This window comes from Phyllopteryx taeniolatus, chromosome 17 (genome assembly GCF_024500385.1).
Source record: "Phyllopteryx taeniolatus isolate TA_2022b chromosome 17, UOR_Ptae_1.2, whole genome shotgun sequence".
NCBI classification, from domain to species: Eukaryota; Metazoa; Chordata; class Actinopteri; order Syngnathiformes; family Syngnathidae; genus Phyllopteryx; species Phyllopteryx taeniolatus.
The window spans coordinates 14,854,337-14,875,844 of NC_084518.1; the positions used below are offsets into that span (position 1 = coordinate 14,854,337).

The 21,508-nt window shown below is 41.8% G+C and overlaps 1 protein-coding gene across 5 annotated transcripts in view; it reads left to right on the top strand.

The window, feature by feature from the left end:
- adad2 (adenosine deaminase domain containing 2) overlaps positions 1-21,508 on the top strand; it is a 25,811-nt gene continuing 4,303 nt past the window's right edge. Inside the window, exons 1-7 of one of the 5 annotated variants that reach the window (XM_061751556.1) lie at positions 1-435; positions 2,157-2,324; positions 20,074-20,120; positions 20,454-20,540; positions 20,890-20,995; positions 21,092-21,203; positions 21,336-21,416. In XM_061751556.1, coding sequence (XP_061607540.1) covers positions 20,458-20,540; positions 20,890-20,995; positions 21,092-21,203; positions 21,336-21,416 — 382 coding nt within the window. In that variant the 5' untranslated portion in view covers positions 1-435; positions 2,157-2,324; positions 20,074-20,120; positions 20,454-20,457. Of the gene's footprint in view, positions 436-2,156; positions 2,325-16,657; positions 16,798-16,850; positions 16,965-18,327; positions 18,412-19,966; positions 20,121-20,453; positions 20,541-20,889; positions 20,996-21,091; positions 21,204-21,335; positions 21,417-21,508 lie in introns of those variants that run through there. The other 4 variants (XM_061751558.1, XM_061751557.1, XM_061751559.1 and 1 more) reach the window with 4 other exon arrangements.

Below are 21,508 nucleotides of genomic sequence, written 5' to 3' on the forward strand. Positions count from 1 at the left end.
CGTGGAGGTTACATCGGAGGTGTCACGCTCCATGGAGACAAACTTGATGGCACCGGTGAATCATCAGAAGAGACGGAACCAGAACATGTGACACTCCTGCTGTTTTCCTGCCCAGGTCATGTATTAGATTATTGGCGATCCGCTAATTAGCCAACAGAACCCTGACCTTCAATATCTTCACTTGAGTTGCAGCTACCTTTCTTCTGTATATTTTTTAAGTCTATTAATTTATTTTGGCTAGCCCACATCCTTCTGTTTTCTGCAGTACTTTTACAATCGCTGTCCTCCATTTTTGCACCCACACCCTCACCATAGCAACCAACGGTGCATGGATGTCAAGGAGGGGAAATGAGGACAGGCGAGATGAGGAGAAAGAGACACGGGATGGAAGAAGTTGTCTGATTCGGGCAAAAATAATGACTTTGAGAGATTTTGGTACGCAATAAAAATACAAATAGGTCAGTTGTAATCTGGGGTTGGGTTTTTATGAATAAATAATGCAGCCTGCTTCAAAGTAAAAATAGCCTCAAGGTGGAAAGCTCACTATGGTGCAGGAATACAGATAAATGTAATCAGAGTACCAGTTTGTTGGTAACAATTAGAAGAGGATGCATTGGGAATCAGAGCCTGAATCAATCCTTAGAAACACAGCAATGTTACTTTATTTGAATTACTTCTCCTTCTGTCTGCTCATTCCCTTTCCATCCCAATTCTCTTTGTGATTGAATATCAATATGAATATGACCAGCTAATGCAATATCACAAAGCAGGAAACCCCCCAAAATGAACTGAGGTCTTTAGCATTGAGCAATACAGTGGTGCCTTGAAATACGAGTGACTTGGCTTACGAGTTTTTCGCGATACAAGTCATTAAAAATGGTAACGCTAAATCGCATCGAAGTTGCAGTTATAACCTTTTAAACAATGGGTAGGCCATTCAATTGATGCAGTGTGATAAAACAGTTGTTTTTTTTCATTTTATTTAATGAAGTCATTACTGTATGTTTTTATAAAGTGAAATATTATGGCGAGCTAGTTTGCTTCATTAAAATACCCAAATGAAAGGGTTATTATTACAAGTGGCAAGATTAGTGTTTGATATTTCGGGTCTCTTTGAAATTTTTGATCGTGGAAACACAGCTTTAAATCCATCACTTTCCAATTACTGTTACAAATGATCAGATATGATGACAACATTTCTCGCCCATCTAGCACCAGGTGCTTGTTCTGACCACTGTCTTATAAGCTGTTTTCTTAATTGCACACATCTTCTGGAATATTGTTCCTAGATTTTTACACCACAAAACAGAAACACAACCTAGCCATGTTTAGTTCTGACTTTGGCCACCAGCAGGACACCACTCCCTGAGAAGATTCATATGGCTCTAAAATGTCAGAGGTTTGTAGTTTGGCACTTGACCATGAAGAGACTTGTACACAAGCAGAACTGTTTTGAAGTCTATTCTCTGAGCAACAGCAAGCCAGAGCAGAGACCTGAGCATTGGGCTAATTTGGTCCTATTTCCTGGTTTTAGTCAGGACTCGAGCAGCAGCATTATTGATGTACTGCAGCTGTCTTATAACTCGTTTAGAAAGCCCAGTAAGCAGGCCATTAACGTAGACTAGCCTGCTGCAGAAAAATACATGGATTAGTCTCGCTAAGTCAGGTTTAGACACTTTTCCTTTGATTTTGGCTATGTTTTAGATGATAAAAAACTGAAAATGTTTTGGATTTAAAATTCACATTCAAGTCCAATATTACCCCGATTTTTCTAATTTGAGAGAGAGTCTGAAAGAGCCTGAAACACTTTATTTTTGTTTCTTTAGGCCACAGAGAATGGTTTCACTTTTGTCTGAGTTTAGCGAGAGCTTTTTTTTGCATCCACACACTGATCTGTTCGATGCAGTGACAGAGTGAATCTACAGGCCCATGTTCACCTGCCACCAATGACACAAATCTGAGTATCATCTGCATAGTTGTAGGACACTCTATAGCTGCTTATTGGCTGGCTTAATGGAAGCATGTACATATTGAACAATAGGGGTCCGAGGATTGACCCGTGTGGAACCCCACAAGTCTTAGCCATTTTGTCTGAGACACAGTTACCAATTTCAACAAAGTATAATGTCTAACACTTTTTCTTTCTGTGCGACCAGTGCAGGGTTTAGTGTGCCTTTCGCCCAGAGTCAGCTGGGATACACTTGAGCTCAACCGCAACACTGAAGAGAGTAAGCGGTATACAAAATGGATGGAGGGTTAAGTTTAACCCCATTCCCACTGAACTCTCAAGAGGCTGATATGTCACTCTACTGACTGTATTGGAGGTAATTGAATATCCAGGCTTGTGTGTTACAACAATCAGTGATGTAATTGTTGCGTGTACTATTACCAGTACCAGTAAATACGAACATCTGTTTGTCTTTAGCTTTAACAAATGAGGACGTTGTAACCCACTTTAAGAACGTTAAGCTAAACTGTGATCTGGTGTTTGGCCGCCCAGTGGGACTTGTACGAAATTTCGGGTCACCGAGTGGGTGTGATAGATGATCTGATTGCTGAATAACAATGGCTGACCTCCCTATGTGATTGAACACCAACATGGTGTCTCTGGTTACGGTTACCACAGGAACAAACATTAAACCTGCATGTACAGAACGGTTTGAGAGCATAGGACAGTTAATACCATCCTATCAATGCAACTTACCTTTCTGTTTTCCATTTAATTATTTTTCATTTCTAGTGTGTTTACTGTGTCATTAGGTGGATTGCCATAGTTGTAGATACTTATTTTTTCTCTTCACAGAAAGACAGAGTAATTGATTGTTAAACACTCAGCCTGCTGCCTAAGGAAGACCAAAGGGATGGCTGCCAAAGTCCACATTAACATACAGTAGACCTACGCTGTGGCACAACTCCTCCAGGCAATTACGATGCACAATACAACATTGAAACAGGAGTTCAGAAAATTCAGAGTGTGTTTTTCCTATTCCAAGAAATGGAGTCATATTCCCATCCCTAACGGACATGATGATGGTATGCTGTCCTGTATTTTGAATGTGGGCAGACGAAAAGAATGCACAATGCTGGTTTTCGGCCTTGCAGTGATTTCTCCAGATTCTCTGAACCTTTTGATGATATTATGGACCGTAGATGATAAGAAATCCCTAAATTCGTTGCAATTGTACGTTGAGGAACATTGTCCTTAAACTGTTCGACTATTTTCTCATGCACTTGTTCACAAAGACGTGAACCTCGCCCCATCTTTGCTTGTGAATGACTGAGCAATTCAGGGAAGCTCCTTTTATACCCAATCATGGCACCTACCTGTTCCCAATTAGTCTGTTCACCTGTGGGATTTTCCAAACAGGTGTTTGATGAGGATTTCTCAACTTTCTCAGTCTTTTTTGCCACATGTCCCAGCTTTTTTGGAACGTGTTGCAGCCATAAAATTCTAAGTTAATGATTTATTTATTTATTTGATTATTAAAGTTTATCAGTTTGAACATTAAATACCTTGTCTTTGTAGTGTATTCAATTAAATATAGGTTGAACATGATTTGCAAATCATTGTATTCTGTTTTTATTTATGTTTAACACAACGTCCCAACTTCATTGGAATTGGGGTTGTACATATGAGTAAAGAATTTCTCTCAAGTTAGCTTGGAGCATGTTGTATGAGTTCAGCGGCCTGGTAGCGTGGCCTAACAGGCACAGCTGCTGTTTATGGTCCCCCTGTTGTTACTGTTGCCCCATTGGGAATGCATGAGAGCAGCTGAGGGCAGCAACAAAGGCATGTACACACACACATGCAATAATATAAACAGTTCCCATTAAAGATGGATGAATGGCAATATACACTCATCAGCCAGAACAAAGAAATAATGTTCAGTATAATTGACACTCGGCACGGTGGACGGCTGGTTAGAGCGTCTGCCTCACAGTTCTGAGGAGCGGGTTTCAATCCCCGGTCCCGCCTGTGTGGAGTTTGCATGTTCTCCCCGTGCCTGCGTGGGTTTTCTCCGGGCACTCCGGTTTCCTCCCACATCCCAAAAACATGCATGGTAGGTTAATTGATAACTCTAAATTGCCCGTAGGTGTGAATGTGAGTGTGAATGGTTGTTTGTTTGTATGTGCCCTGCAATTGGCTGGCAACCAGTTCAGCGTGTACCCCGCCTCCTGCCCGATGATAGCTGGGATAGGCTCCAGCACGCCCGCGACCCTTGTGTGGAGAAGCGGCTCAGAAAATGGATGGATGGATGGATAATTGACACTGTCAGAACGGTATTCAACAATATCTGCATTATTTCTGTTTGTAGTGGTGGAAATAATTTTAAAACCATTTACAGGGAAAGGAACAATAAATAGTAATTGAACCCTCACCATAATGCAGGCAATAATATTTATGGTTAAAGTACAAGTGAATTTGTCCAGACTCAAACTGTCACTATAATAAAACCTTTGTTAACCGTACAGGCAGCGTTTTAAGTAACGGTCCCAGTCCCGGTCCGGATCAAAGGTGCATTACGGTTTGGCCCGCAGTCATCCACGGATACTAGAAAGTCCCTCCCGGGCTGTGATGTTCTGATGGGGTTCATCACGTTGCGATCAAGGCTTTCAACAAATGAAACGTGGAATGGCAGGATTGGTGGACACGGGTGACTTGAATGAAAATCCCCTTCAGGGTCCGGCATTACCCCCTCCAAAGTCGGTACATCTAACCAGGGGTCATTAAGTCAACATAGGGGGGTGCATACTGTAGCTCAATAAATGTTTGATACTATTATTTTTCTGTCTAATCACTAATTCATCTCTTACACCAAAACATGCGAAACAGCCTGCACTGCACCCTGCACGCTCGCTTTCACACGCTCACATATACACATATTAAACTTTAAGCGTTAGAAACAGGAAGATAACGTCAGGCATTGTAAGGTAAATACAGTAAACACATGGCTGAGCTTTAGAGGAGTTGTAGGAAGCGAGTGTCTGCCCTTTTCTTTACGCGACAGGCTTTTGCTATGAGAACAGTAAATAAACGTGGGGGGGAGGGGAAAGCACACCAAACGTGACAGAGTGTGACACAATGTGTACAAAGTTATGTACTGTCAGGTTTAGTTGTGTTCACCCCATTTTACAACAGCGAACTAGGTACAGCATCTCATCTGCACCGTGAATGCAGTGGAAAACTTTTTGACAGTTTTCAAATTTGGCCAGGCATCCACAACAATAACCGCCTGTCATGTTTGCACGTCCTGTCCTTTCACGTTGTGTCATTTTCATGCTGTCCATATGGAGTTTCCATTTGGAACATATTAAGTAATGGTCTGAGGGCCGTACAATACTTTTGAACTAGAAGGTGCAATTCCCTGAGAAATTGCGTCTGAATGCTCCAATGCTTGAATGAGCTGAACACGTAGAAGTTGGAACGGTGGGAATCGGTGGAGAAATAAGGAAACTGTAGCTAAAAATGTAGAATTTGTCTTATTGTGGCTAAAATGTGGGTATTTTAGTGTTGCACAGTGCAGAATGTGGGTAATGTGGGAATGTGGGGAATGTGGAAAACATGTAGTAAGTGGAATGGTTTGAATTGGTGAAGAAGTGTGAAAGCTGGGGGGGGGAAGGCAGAGTAGAGTGGAATGGGGGAGAATGTGGGTGTTTTAACAGTAAAATGTGGGTGAAAATGTGGAATGTGGGTAATATGGGAATGTGGGGAATACGGGAATGTGTGTTGAAGTAGTTCTGAATGAACCGAATGTTTTAAAAGTGAAAGAGAATGATGTGAAACTATTTTGTTGAAAGTGTCATTGAGAATGAATGGGAATTATTTAGGTGTAGAATGTGGAATTGTGGGTAATGTGAAAATGTTGCGGCTTAGATGAGTAATAGCACACGACGCGTGAATTTTTCAGAAATGGCGAAGGAGAAGCCCGTCAAAAAACGTGGTGGAATAATAAAAAGAAGAAAAATAAAGATAAAAATAATCAGCATTCACACAATAATAGTGCATATGAGGCAATACATAATTTCTTAAGCCTGCATACATGCACACAATGTGAGAGGATTGCTATGTGAAACCAGTGTGTCAGGTCTCAAACAGCAGCAGATTGTGAGCCCACGTGACCTTATCAATGTGACTCACTCTCTCTCTGGGTCACATCTGCATGGACACAGAGATAAGCGTGTAACACACAACACATGCAGCACATGCAAGGAGGCAAACGTGGTTGGCAAATGAGAAGTAAGCCTAAAAGACACGACTCACACGAAATGAACGTTGTCTTGTAAACACGCGGGTGACTGATGGCGTGAAGCCGGTGTCGTCTTGCAGCGCATTATTAACAAACAATTTATAAAAAAAACGTCCAGCAGAGTGGGTTAACTCAATAATGACGACTGATAATGAGCATGCCGTTGTCTTGGAAACAAAGCCATCTGCAACCCTGATTTGATCAAGTAAGTGCCCTCCGAAAGCAGCTCATGTGTGATTCACCGTCTGTAAAAATACATGATGGAGCTGCTTTCAGGTGACGAGCTTTCACACTGATGCTGTGAAAAACTAAAAATAAAAAGTTTCATCTTCTGCTGCTTGTTTTTAAATCATGTTTAATAGCGACACTAGCAATAGCACTGTCCACAGACAAACTCAGTGTTAGTTTTATTTCAACCCTAAACTAGACTTGTTTCTAAAAGGAAATGTATATATAATATGTCATATTATTAACATTATATTGTATTTATCAAACAGATACCCACTTCTGGCACACTCAGTAGCGTAGTGCCTTGTGATACGAGTGACCCGACTTTCGAGATACAATCAGTGAACTCAACCGAACCCACTCAGAAAAATAATGACGCAGCTATCACATTATATTATCACCTCAAAGCAAGGTCAGTTCTAAGTGGCTCTTCTTTGGTCTTTGGATTTTCCTCTTCAAAACAGTCAGCCAGTTCGTGAGTTAGTTAGTTGAAAGATTATAACACCGCGACTATCAACGGTAATCGCTAGCATGCCAATGGTGTTTTCCATTATATGTTAGCATTGAGCTAGCAGGGACATTCTTAGGGCTAAATTAGTAGATTTGTTTTAGTTTTTAGTTTTAAATTAGTTTTACATTTAGTTTGACAGTAAACGTCAACTGGGAGTGGCAATAGCTCGAAGCCTCTTTTTTGGAAGGATTATTCACCATTTGCCAAAGTGCTGCTTATTGTGAAGTTGAGCTGGCTTGAGTTCGCTGCCACCATAAAGCGCTTGTGTCTCAAGTTTGTATTTGCAAGTCAGAGCAAAGAAAAAAAAAATTGTCAAAATGACGACTCATATCTCCAAAATACTAAGTAATAGGAAGTCGAGTCACTCGTATCTCATGGTACTGCTGCATAGCTTTTGTGACATCGGTCTGGGATTTTTACTGACACATTGTATATTCCGTGTCACGAGCACAATGAACTGTTGGCTGTTGGTGATAGAAAGAGGACCAACATTTTAGAAACCGTTCTCAGTATGATGCAGTGCAATCACAGAAAACAGTCTGACCGAGTGAGGAAGTGGAGGCTAGGATGACTATGCCTGATGGTGCGGATGAGATTACTGTGCTTTAATTTTGAAAGAAGCACAGAGAGGCACGATTGCTCATTACAGAACCCGGGGGTCTCCTTGTCCTGTGACCCTTATTTCCCCCCCAACCTCTGCCGGGTGACTAAAGGGAATTGCACCAAAGGCCTTCCCTGCGAATAGCAGTGGCGGGAGTGTAGAAAGATGTAAAGATAATGTAATTAGCCACATATGTACGTAGATTAAGGGGAGGGATGTCGTGCCCGGGGAGACGAGACAAATAGGCTAAATGAAAGATGACAAAATGGCGGCGATACAAAGGAAGTACACTCCACAGCGTTAGCTATGTGAAGACTTAATTGACAGAGACAGCTAACTCCCAGTAATTTAGCTGATGAAGCTTTTCAGAACTGCTGGCTGCACACAAACTCACCATCAGGCCAGCAGAGCAGAGAACCCAAGATAGAGGAGGAGGGTGTGTTTTGTTAACGTTTGAGCCCACAGTCACCCACCCCAAATACACGTACACACACACATTGCCACCATCACCCACCAAACAAGTGACAGGAGACAAAGTGCTGATAGTGCTGTTCCCATTGGAGGGCAGGCCAAGGCAAATGCATGGCTGGCTGGAGCGGTGACGCTAACATGACATGCTAGTCAGTAGACAACGCCGACTGGTGATGAAGAGGAATGTTGTCTGACCCTGACTATATGTAGATTTGTATCCCACCAGGGATGTATAGTTGTTCGTATGCAAAATAAACACTGACCTTCAAAGGTCATATAACTTGGAATTCGGCCTAAACTCTTATGGCTGATATGGTGGAAAATTCCCAAAATAATCCAGATTCAGGAAAAGGAAAAAAAGTTGGATTCATAAAGAATCTGTTCAACAAGTAACCTTCCAATCTTTAAGGCCTGACACACACCGAGCGATACTGCCGAACATGACTGAAGCAAACCATCGTGAATTCAGCACTGCACAACTACCGACGTGCTGCAACGGAAAAATTGTGAACCTATATTGGATTTTGAGGCTCCAGGTACAGTTTAGTACTGTACTCTATTTTTTATTTTTTTATTTTTTTGGTGTGTTTGTCAAGAAGGTGGATTGCCACAAAGAGAGGACACGGGCGACATTAAAGGCGAAAGCGTGCGATTCATAGTTGATCCTATAGAAAATGAAAGGTCAGTTTTACAGCTGACCCTCACAACTATAAAGGTCTTAAAGTTATATTGGACTGTTTTTTTGTGTGTGTTTTTTTTTTTTTTTTTTTAAATAAAACCATTACCTTAGGTAGTGTCCGAAAGAGTGACATTCTGGTCCCAACATGGCGTTAACTGTCGAAAGCAATAAATTCTAATTAAGCTTTAATATGTCGGCATACTTCCACCTCAGTGGTATCCATTGAGAACATCAACTTAATGGTTACATCATTATGAAATTCCTGTAATAAAATTAACATTGACATGTTGAGCTGTGGCGGCACGGTGACCAACTGGTTAGAGCGTCAGCCTCACAGTTCTGAGGACCGGGGTTCAATCCCCGGCCCAGCATGTGTGGAGTTTGCATGTTCTTCCCGTGACTGCGTGGGTTTTCTCCGGGCACTCCGGTTTCCTCCCACATCCCAAAAAACATGCACAAATTGGAGACTCTAAATTGCCCGTAGGTGTGAATGTGTGTGCGAATGGTTGTTTGTTTGTATGTGTTCTGCGATTGGCTGGCAACCAGTTCAGGGTGTACCCCGCCTCCTGCCCGTTGATAGCTGGGATAGGCTCCAGCGCGCCCGCGACCCTACTGAGGAGAAGTGGCTCAGAAAATTGATGGATGGATGGATGGAGAGCTGTGGTTGCACGGTAGCACATCTGCCTCACAGTCCTGAGGACCGGGGTTCAAATGCCAGCCCCGCCTGTGTGGAGTTTAAACGCATGTTCTCCCTGTGCCTGCGTGGCTTTTCTCCGGGCACTCCGGTTTCCTCCTACATCCCAAAAACATGCATGCTAGGTTAATTGAAAACTCTAAAATTGGCCGTAGGTGTGAATGTGACTGCAAATGGTTGTTTGTTTCTATGTGCCCTGCGATTGGCTGGCGACCAGCTAAGGGTGTACCCCGCCTCTCGCCCGAAGATAGCTGGGATAGGCTAGTGAGGATAAGCGGTACAGATGGATGGATGGATATTGAGAGAGAGCCGCAGTGTTTATTTCTCAATACTTTCTAAGTCTTTTCAAGTCAATGGGCTCGAGTCCAAGAGAAGTCATGAGTCGTTGCTGTTCAAGTCAAGTCGAGTTCTAAGTCTGACATTTGGTCGAGTCGAGTCCAAAGTCATCAAACTCATGACTTGAGTCTGACTCAAGTCAAGTCATGTGACTCGAGTCCATACCTCTGCCAAACAGTCGGAGTTCTACAGCCGTCCCTGCAATTATATTGGCGGTATTGTGCTTTTTTTCACAATTTAAAACAGTTCCCAGGAGTCTGAATAAAATGTCTCTGATATTCTTTGGTCAAAATTGCCTGGCACCACCTGAGATCATTCAATCTGATCAAATCTCACCATTGTCCGGATTGATCAACGGCAATGGAAGCGTCTTCCTTTGAAGGCAATCCCTGCACCCCCTCCTCTTCTAGATACCCCCCACCATCGTTCAATCCCAGCCTCAGTCTGAGCCCCACACTGTCGCGAGTGTGAGCGTGTGCACCATAAATAGCTTTGTGAGGATGCGGCGAAAGCTCTACGGAGGAGGCGCGTGGAAGCCCAATATTGCAACTGCCTTGCTGCAGCATACTGGCCAAACTTAATATGCTCGGGTCGCAACATGTGCTGCAAGCAAGGAAAGGAAAACAAGGTGCTGGGACAGATGACCAGGGCAACATCGGATTAGAAATGCTCCATTACATATCTATTCAAATTCTGGTGAGATTTTCCCAACAAGTATCTCTCTTAATATTACACTGATATTTCATCATCAATACACTATAGTAGATTTCTCTCCTCAAATCCTTTTTCTGACTTACGCCTGACATGTCTCTGGAATTTGCTGAAAAGCAATCAACTGAGGAAAAGCACACAGGATAAATGCAGGAATAAAGTGAAAAGGAGCAGAGAAGTGATACCAGTCAATATTTCTTCTCTATCAAAAGTCATTGTGCGGGCCTACGTGATAACTTGGTGTACCACTGGATTGCATCATACTGCAAAGTGTGTTTCTAATCTAATCTAAAGAGTTGAGTTTTGATAAAGTTTTTGCATTGGGTCTAAAAGGATTACATAGACAAACATCCATTAATCTTGAGTGACAATTTAAAGTCTTCAATGAACTTAACACATGCATGTTTTTGAAATGTAGGAGGGAGCCAGAATACTGGGAGAAAACTAAGACAAGCACAGGGAGAACATGCAAACTCCACACAGGAAAGTCAGGGGCCAGATTAAAACCCAGAACCTCAGAACTGTGAGGCAGTCGTGCAAAGCACTCCTCTATCGTGCTGTGTAACTGGTGTGGCCGCCTTGGCCACGGGGGGGGGGGGGGGGTAAAATTAGTCCTTTTTTGCAAATTAGTCCTTTTTTGCAGACAATAAAGAATATATGCCTCTGAGTATTGTGATATTGTCCATCTACATGTGTTTCTCCACTGTTTGTGTTCAAATATCTGTTGCTTAAAGTGCTATAACACAGCAACCAGGGCTTGACAATAACACCTGCCAACCCGCCAAATGGAGATGAATTTCAGTACTCCCACTTCGGCAGGATTTTGTCTATCAGGATTAATCAATGTCACAACCCCGCCCCCTTTTGACCAATTTATTTAGATCGGGAAAAAGCCCGCCCAGCACACACCCCCGTTGACAAATGTATTTAAATCATAGATAGTTTAATCACCCCACCTGTTGAAGAATGTATTTCATTTGGAATAAAATATAAAATTGTGGCTTGTTAAAATGCTGAGTGGCTAATAACTCTGGGGAAAGTAGTAGTCACAGTGGCTGGTGACAAAAAATAAAAATGAAAATAAAAAGTTAATGTCAAGGCCTGGCCGCAACAATCAAAAAAATACGTGTAATTCTCTTTGTTTTATGTTTATATGACAGTAAACTTCAACTGGGAGTGGCATTAAACAGCTTAAAGCCTCTTTTGTTTTAGACTTTTGTTCTGCCAAACTGCTGGTTATTGCGAAGTGAGTTGAGTTGAGTTCACAGGCACCATTCCAGGCTCGTATCTCAAGTTTGCGCTTGCAAATTAAAGCAAAAAACTGGTCAAATGACTGACTGGTCTTAAAAAACCTCGGTCCATTCCTACCACATGGTACCACTGTATTGTACATTAGAGATGTATGAACCATTAAATGTAGAAAACCACTGGTAATAAGGTTACCTGGACTTATAGCAATGCGGGGGAAGAGTCAGTCCAGGCCAACTAAGTGAATGTGTGCAGAAGGAATGTGATGCCACATTACAACATAAACTGGCATGCAAATATTGTTTGCTTGCTATATTTGCATATTCAAATTATCACACTCCCCAGTTCATAATCACATGCTCCTTCATCCAACCTTCTGTGGAGCGAAACCCCCTCCTGATTTGACCTCTCTCTCCTCCTTTTCATGCAAAATCTCCAACTAGTACAAATAGTTGTGTGTCATATTTAGTTGGCAGCGTACCGCAGGGGATCATTAATCAAACTCCGTGGAGATGTGAGTGAGGTTTGTGACGAGCAGGCTTTGTAGACTTAAGGGAGCAACATGAATGAGCGCAGTCGTGCTTCGCTCCGGGATGCAAAACGAGGAGGCAGGGAGGCAGGCGACATATTGCTCTCAGCTCATTACATTGTCACCACGTGCGCCCAATCTGGGACTAGTTGGCTTGAATGCAGCCTGATTCCACCGTGTTTGAGTGAAAGCAGGCCATGGCGCGATCTCCGCTGGGAGAACAGGCAAGAGCACGGGTCTGAATTCATATTGCAAAAGGGTTATGGTAATAATGTCATGCAGTTTGAGGAGTGCAGTTTGCAGTACTTCCATCTGTGTGTTTGGTCATGAATTCTTCATACATACAGTATGTATGGGTAACTGCTCAAATGAGCATTGGTGCACGTCGGTACAGTGTGCGACCAGGCTAAGCAAATGGGTAGTGCGTGTGTGTGTGCGTGTGTGTGAGTGTGTGTGTGTCACAGCACCACACTGAGGGAGGCTGCCATTTGTTTGTGCTTGGCCCAGAGAGAAGTGCCGCCTGCCAAGGACCCACCACGCCGGGTGAGGGAGAGCGTGAGCGAATAGAAACATAGCAGAGGAAGAGAAGGATGATTTTTTTTTCCATAATCTTCCATTTGTTCATCATAAAACTGGATTAACACTGCATGTCCAAGTGCCCAATTCCAAATTTAAAAAAAATGTTGACTGTTTATTTCCTCGTCCTGTGAATAGCGATGGTTTACTGTATATCCAATCTGCGCATTCACGTTTCGCATTGGCAGATATCCAAAATACATCCGATTTGCATCCACATTTGGAAGAGGCCTGATTCCGATCTAAAGTTATCCAATTCAAATAGTCATTTGGTGGCATTTAGTCACAAAGAACAGTTTAGCATTCATGAGGCAGCGCTGACAGATTTACACCCCCCCACCCCCAAAAGACGACAGTATTTAAATAATTTACGTACAAACTAAAAGAGCAACAGTAAGAAAAGGAAGTGCAAAAGTAAATACTAACACACTTACCAATACACACACAATGGTCCAAACCTCGATCTGTTTTTCATTCAGACCTGAGGCGATCAGGTTACACACATATCCAAACACGCTTCCCCACAAGCAGTGAATCCCACGGGCCAGGGCCCGCCAGTTCAATCGAATTATCGTTATCGAACACCCAGGGCGGAGACTGAGGAGTCTGCCCACCATCCACACCCTATACGTGCGGCAGTGCAATGAAACCGACAATCACACACACACACATACACACGTGAGATCATATAGCACTATATCTCCCTCACACAGGCCGCATCACTTTTTCGACGTCCCATGACAGACACAGTCCCATTATGGTCGTCATTTACAGTCCGTATTGATCACCCACTGGCTGGGCCCCACCATCTTGGGCCACACACACATACAGTATAGTAGTCATGTTAGTACTTCTGGCTTTGTAAGGACATACACTAACCGTCCATTCTCCTAAGAAAAAAAAACTTAAACCTTCAAATTGCTCTTTGTGAGGAGTAAAGGTCACCCAGAATGTCCTCCAATGTGTCCTTCTGTTCTTGAACTATTCAAATTTAATTTCAACTCTGATTTAACTCTCTAGAGATCACTTGAGGCCAAGCTCTCATTTTAAATTAAATTACATCGAGATAAACAAACAATAGCTTTTCCAGGAGTCCAGAGCCCAGACCTAAATCCAAAACAGAGGGTGCCGTGTGCTATCTTACATATTTGTGGCGCTCTTACAAGGGAATTTTATTATTAATAGTAGTAGTAGTAGTAGTAGTAATATTTAATACTGCAATAAGTCAAGATTGTACATGCTGTTATTGAAGTAAAAGGTAGAGGCTTATTGTATTTTGTTTTAATATTTCTCCCGAAGAGAGAGTTGTTTCTTTTTTTATTGAATTGAACATGTTATAATCCATAGATTTTTCTTACTTCGTAATGATTTATCATGGCACAATTCTTCATAAAAGCTGTGACTGGCATAATAATGTGGGACAACCTAATTTCCTGTAATTGGGCATCCTGGGAAACAATTTATCAAAGGAGTGAAAGATTGATATGAGAGTTCTAAATACAGGTAGACAGGCAAAACAACATAAAAACTCAAATGTTTGACATAAATCCTACATGCATTTAAATATGGAACACAGTGTGTAGTGTAGCTTGCTCTTTAACGTTTTCAATTGCATGACAAATATGCCTCATTATTATAACAATTCCACTCGGTCACTGCGTTTGACATTTTTATAGCTGCCTGTCATGAGTCCTCCCACCGGAGGAGGGAAACCCTGGTTGATGTGTCACGTAACGAAAAAAGAAAAGAAAAGAAATGATAGAAAAAAAGGTTGTTGGCCTGCTTCTTGGTACGGCGTGAGAGAATGAGGTCGACGGAAGATGGCGAGGAAAAGAAAGAGAAAGGGAGAGGAGAGAAACAGAAGGCAAGAGGGAGGAAAAAGGAAGGAGAGCGGATGTTGCTGCCATGGTAACTAGTGGCACCTCAGAGAGGAATAGCACCGCTGTGGGGAAAGACCCCGTGTGCATCAGCGCGCGCGCGCGCACGCACACACACACACACACACATATAGACTGTGTATCTATAAAACTAAGACACATTCATGTATGTTTCATTGATGCATCTCTATTTTGGGCCATGGGAGTCTTTTTTCTTTCCATTTCCATCTATCATGAAGCATGCAACTTTTGAATGTTTAATTAACATAAGCCCCTGCTTCCCATGATTCACCCACTGTGTCAATTGAGACATTTCCCTCGAAACGTCTATTTTTTACTCACGTTTTCCCATGCAATGCGAATCTGTTCTGCATTCGCATGAGAGATTTCTACCATTCTGTAATGCATCATGATACTTTTATTTCCCCCTTGACGAGATTAAATCCAGCGGTGCCTCCAAAGTCAAACACCGTAAAGGGGGCATATTCCAGAACACGATGAGGTGTCCATGTGCCACATACACACAGTGGAGTCTATGAACTCCATGTGTGACAATGCTTTTACAGTGAATTACACTTTGTGTATTTAAAACAAAACCATAGTTTAGCCACTAGTTTAACGCTAATGCTAACAAATAATGAGAAACTCCATTGATGTGCTAATGCTAGCGCTAATTAGCATGTTGCGGTGTCACAACCCTTTGCAACAGATGTTTGAACATAAACAGTGCAGCAACACATGTAAACAGACAATATAAAATTTCATCCGTCATATATTCTTTATCTTCTGCAAAGAACGACTACTATTAGCAGCTGAGACTTATGCACAGAAGACTACTGTATATCCGTCTCTCGGCCGTATACTGTTCCCTGGTGGCCATGGCGGGCACACCAGAAGGAGGAGTCAGTGGGAAAAACTGTAATTTCTTTTACCTTTGTTAAATTATGTAATTACTGTATTTTTTATTTAAAAAAGAAAATTTGGGGGGGGGGGGCGTAAAAGATGATTTGAGATATGTGTTTTGAGTTACAATCATGGTCACTGAACCAATTAGACTCGTACGTATCTCAAGGCACCATTTTGTTGTCTTTATGGGCGTGCGCTTAATTTCCACACTCTGGGCTCTGAAGAATTAGCTTCACCTACAAACAATTTAGAGTCTTCAATGACCCCAACATGCATGTTCTTGGAATGTGGGATATAGCTGGAGTACCAGGCGCAAAACCACAAAAGCACGGGGAAAACGTGTAAACTCCACACAGGAAAGCTGCAGATGACATTCAAACGCCTAACCTCAGAACTGTGAGGCTAACGTGCTAACCACTAGTTCGCCATGTTGCCTAAATCGATCAGTATTTCTTATTCTGACGTTAGTGAGAGCCAGTCGTTGCAAGGACCGACGTGGTGGTTCATGTAAACTTTGTTGTACTTTTCGTGGAAGAGAACATGTTTACTGCAAAGGCCAAAGGCTAATTATAGCTTAGCACGTGTCAGAGGACGGTATATGAGCTTCATCGAGCATGGAGGCGAAGACGCTGATGTTACAGGATAGGCGTGAATGGCACAGTTGGTGCTGACGATGTTAATGAAGAAAAAAGAGCTTGGTGGTAAGCATTTCATTTGGATACCGTGTTAGCATTAGCATTAATCTTAATGTACCTATAGACGAACAATTTATATTCAAGCCTATGAGCAATTTTTTTACCGAAGGCCCAATGCACACACACTATTTTATATATATATATATATATATATATATATATATATTATTATTTTTTTTTTTTTTTCCTTCGTCCCTTACAAATCTAAGGAAATTGAGTCAAATGAGCAACTAAGCATTTAAAGCAGACCATTGTTTCGTGTCTGTAATATGGCTCAAAAGATGCTAAAAAAACCGGATTCATTCTTTTTGTTCTGACCGCCATCTTTTCACACATCACGTCACGAGGAGGAGAGGAACGAGCGGAGGTCAACAGAAGGAGAGGCAGATGCTCGCGTGTGAATAATTATTATCCTGATGAGAGTCGACCAGAGCGTCACGATATTCGGGGAGTACCTCACGACGCGGGAGAGGAGGGGAGGAAAAAAGTGAGACAAAGGGTGATTCTTTTCTTCACGACTCGATACGTGGGTTGGGCACGTCCTCGTGTGCTCTCTCGTTCTCTCTCCTTCGCCGTCCTACAAGGCGTGAGAAAGTGGAGCCTCTCTCTCTCGTCTTTAAACATGCATGAAGCTGCATCCATTCAATGGAGGAGGTAAAGACGGAAGCGGCCATGGTGTTCTTCAGCCTACTGTCTGAAAACCGTAGCGGAGGCGAAAATAAAAAGTAGATGATAATGGGCATTATACAGTGGTGCCTTGAGATACAAGTTTAATTCGTTCCTTGACCACATTTGTAACTCAAAACAAATACTTTCCTAATTAACATGAATAGAAATGGCATTAATCTGTTCCAGGCTCTCAGGAAAAAATAAACAACAAAAATGTGGAGAGCGTTTTTTCACGAGAAAAATAGCACTCATAATATTATACTGATTAAATATAATTAAAAAGAATTAAACAGTTTTTGCAGCACGGTGATGATTGGTTAGCACATCTGCCTCACAGTTCTGAGGACCCGCGTTCAAATTCGGGCTCGCCTGTGCAGTTTGCATGTTCTCACCGTGCTTGCGTGGGTTTCCTCCCACATTCCAAAAAAATCCATGGTAGGTTGATTGAAGACTTTAAATTGTGTCCTGCAATTGGCTGGCGACCAGTTCAGGGTATCAGCTTATCAGTACAGCACCAATATTAGTTCTTCTTTGCAGAGGATAAAGATTATATGACTGAATACTGTTTTATTGTGTATGTTTTACTACATTGTTTGTGTTGACTGACTGACTGACTGATTGATTGATTGATTGATTGATTGATTGATTGATTGATTGATTGATTGATTGATTGATTGATTGATTGATTGATTGATTGGCTGGTTTAAATATTAAACGTTCATTATTTAAGATTGTCGGTCCTGACTTTTTTCAGACCCTAAAATAAGACTTAAGGAAAAGTGCTTGTGGAAAATAGCTATGTTGTTTTTGCTGTGATAAGAAAATATAACCTTCCACACACCTTCACACAGATATTATAGTAACAGCACAGAGAGATTAACAAAAATATTTTTTTTCCCTGTAACATCAATTAATACTGTGATTTGTCAGACAAGTGCCGGGGAAAATTCTATCCATGCTAGCGGTGTTTACTTTCACACGTGAAACCGCAGCCTCTCACACACAACATATGCTGAAATAAAACACTATCACAGTTTTCCATCTGCTATCTTCCGACACAAAAAGCTGTGACGATAAACGGAGCTGTCCTCTGTGCCCTCATCACATAATTTTTTTTTTTTTTTAAGAAATAAATCTGCGAGCTCTAAAACGGCTGCGTGGGTGTGAAATCATAAAATAGACAGGGAAGGAAAAAAGGGGGCAGAGTGGGTAGAAACAGAGACGACAGAGAGACAGGAGAAGGTGAGGACGACACTGGGGAGGTTTTCTATTGTGCCTCAGCAGGAGTGATTTCACACACACAGACACTTACACACACTAGAAGGCCCCATTTGGTTCTCGGAAGGGAAATAGTGTTGAATTTCACATTGATCAAGGGAATATATCAACAGTGCAAAAAGGGCCTCTCGCTCTCGTTTATGCGGCAGAGACAGTAAGTGTGTGTTTGTTCATGTGTCCTCGTGTGTGAAGGATTCATCTTCACAATTTGATATTCATAAAATTCCACAAACCATTCTGTATCTATTTGCTTGCTTACGGCATCTATACATAAAACATGACAAGCGCCGTCTTCCATCCATCCATCCATTTTCCGAGCCGCTTATCTTCACAAGGGTTCGCGGAAGTGCTGGAGCCTCTCCCAGCTATCAACGGGCAGGAGGCAGGGTACCCTCTGAACTGGTTGCCAGCCAATCGCAGGGCACATATAAACAAACAACCATTCGCACTCACATTCACACCTACGGGCAATTTAGAGTATTCAATTAACATACCATGCATGTTTTTGGGATGTGGGAGGAAACCAGAGTGCCCGGAGAAAATCCACGCAGGCGGGGCCGGGGATTGAACCCGGTCCTCAGAACTGTGAGGCAGACGCTCTAACCAGTCGCCCACCGTGCCGCCAGAAGCGCTGTCTTTTTACTCTCAATTCATTGGCGCACCAATACAGATTTGATATCGATGTCCCACATGGTGAGTACGTCTGCCTCACAGTTCTGAGATTCTGGGTTCGAGTCTCAGCTCCGGCCTTACTGTGTGGAATTTGCATGTTCTCCGTGCATGTTCTCCCTGTGCTCGTGCGGGCTTTCTCCAGGTCCTCCGGCTTCCTCCCACATTTCAAGAAAACATTCATGTCGGGTTTACCGAAAACTAGAAAGTGAGTGTGAATGGTTGTTTATAATGTACGTGACCCGCAATTAAGAAACATCAACGGATGCCAAATCAACATCCAGATTCTTCAGAAGTATCTTTTTGTACGACAACTTAGTCTTCTTTTGAACCAGAATTTGCCACTGAGATAAATAGTATTTGGAATAATTTGTTCCAGCGATTATAAATCCTTTATTAACTTTAAGGGCTATTCATAATTAAGTGGAGGTGGATGGTAGCTTGTGCATAATCTTCAATTGGCAGAATATGCTGCAAAATATTTAATGAGTGCCCCTGATGTTGCATACCAATACAATATAGTTTTCATATAATACAAGCATGGAATCATGGATTGAGCAGGTAAATCAACCTGTTGTTGTGTATTATTCATTCAACTACAGGAATAGTATCAATAAACAGTCAAAACAGACGGCCCATTTAAATGCACATTGAGTAAATTTACTGTTGAAATTTGATTAGACCAACAGAAATCTGCAAAGGAAATAAGAGAACATTAAAAAAAGAAAAATGTCCACAAACGCTATCAAGGTTAGCTTTTGCGCTTGTACAGAATACAATACAGGTCAGCGTACACAAGATGGCGCCAGAGTTCGTGAGTTCCACGGACAAAACATGAATACACCAGCAATACGTTATTTGTAATGAAGCACTGTATCCAATTCTGCATTTTAAAAGACAGAAACAACATCTATTTCAGTTAATTTAACTCTATGTGGATTACTGCATTATTGGAGGTTGTAGACTCCAAGAAAATACTGCTAACAACAATAACGAAAGTTTAACTTTGTAAACTAATTTCCTTTCCTGAAATAAAGCGCTGCCTGATTGGTTCCTGGAGACCACAGGTTAACTCTTAGCCAATCAAAGAGCAGTTTACTCGCGGATGTCTAATTATGTTCCTGTCTTTCTTTTCTCTTGCTGTTAGCAAATTGGCGCCACATTTTGCGAGTAAAGCGCGACAAACTTTCTGTGGTGAGTTATATGATTATTCTTTGCGATATTGTTCATCTTATTTAACTAAATTTGACTGAAAGCTAATGCGGCGTTGAAGTAATGAAATAAAATGAAATAAATACAATGGTAGTTTTGTGATGTAAAAAAAAATGGACGCCAGAAGCTGGTTAAATAAAATAGTCAGCGTCGTGTTATTGTCTGGTGGTACAGTATTGTTGTATTGCATGTGCCAGCAATGTTTGTCGTGAATATAATAGTTGAAAAATACCAGTTCAGATAAGCAAAGGGTATGGAGCAGAAAATGCACATCAGATAGGAAATTAAACAAATTTTCATTTACCTTGTCAACAGCAAAATGAGTGAAGCAGCATGCAGTCCCAGGAGAGGCGCTAAGTGGATCCGCCAACCCCCGAGGGTGCACTGTGATGATGTTGAAGGGTATGTTTCAAGTTTACAAGATAGCCCTGGCAGATGTAGTTAGATATCATTTGAACCAGAGTTCCAGCTGACTTTGGACAAGAGGTGGGGTAAAACCTGAACTGGTGGGTGTATGTATGCATGTATGTAGTATAGCTCATAGCAAACGAAAACCCAAAATTCACCATCTCCAGAAACAAACAATCAAGAATCAATGAAAATGAATTTTCATGTAGAAATTTGGCAGGAATTTGCCCTCCAAGTATTTTCCCCAAGTGTTTAATGAATCAATATAATGTATGAATACTGAAATAAAAGTACTTCTATCATATTCTAATATATTGAGATGTACCTGTATACCTAATGACAGAGATGATGATGACCTTGTGACTGGAGCGGCTGGCACACTACCACTGGAGATGATGTCCAGCCCCATACATGCCAATGTGCTTGAGTCTAATAACTTTGAAGTTGAGGTAAATATAGAGTTATACACATAAAGTTTTGTATACTGCTTTAAGTTCTCTGCAATTTTTCAATGTCAAAACTAACTTCTCATGCGCTTCTCTGAGAATCACATCAAAGACCAGCCAGCATTCTTCTGTCACTCCGATATGTCCCATGGTGACAGTTTGGATGAAGAGCTCACTGTCGAGCAAACCAAGGATTTAGGGATTGTCGAAGGTGCATACATACTTACAGTTGTTGTCAAGCTGGGTTACTTAACCTTGTATCTCAAACATTTATCAGGACAGGCCTCAGATCCTATTTAGTAATTTCCTGATTAATCATCACACTCTGTGTACTTTTTTGAAGCCAATACTGCTGACCTGGACAATGATTTCACTAAAACAGCAACAGAAACTCCATCGTCTTCGTCATCCTCACCAGAGTCAGGTTCAGTGCCTGTTCAAAATTGACTTATTACCTTCTGAAGTTATGTTCTGCATCATACTGAGATGTTTTCCTGCCGAAATAGAGTATTTTTT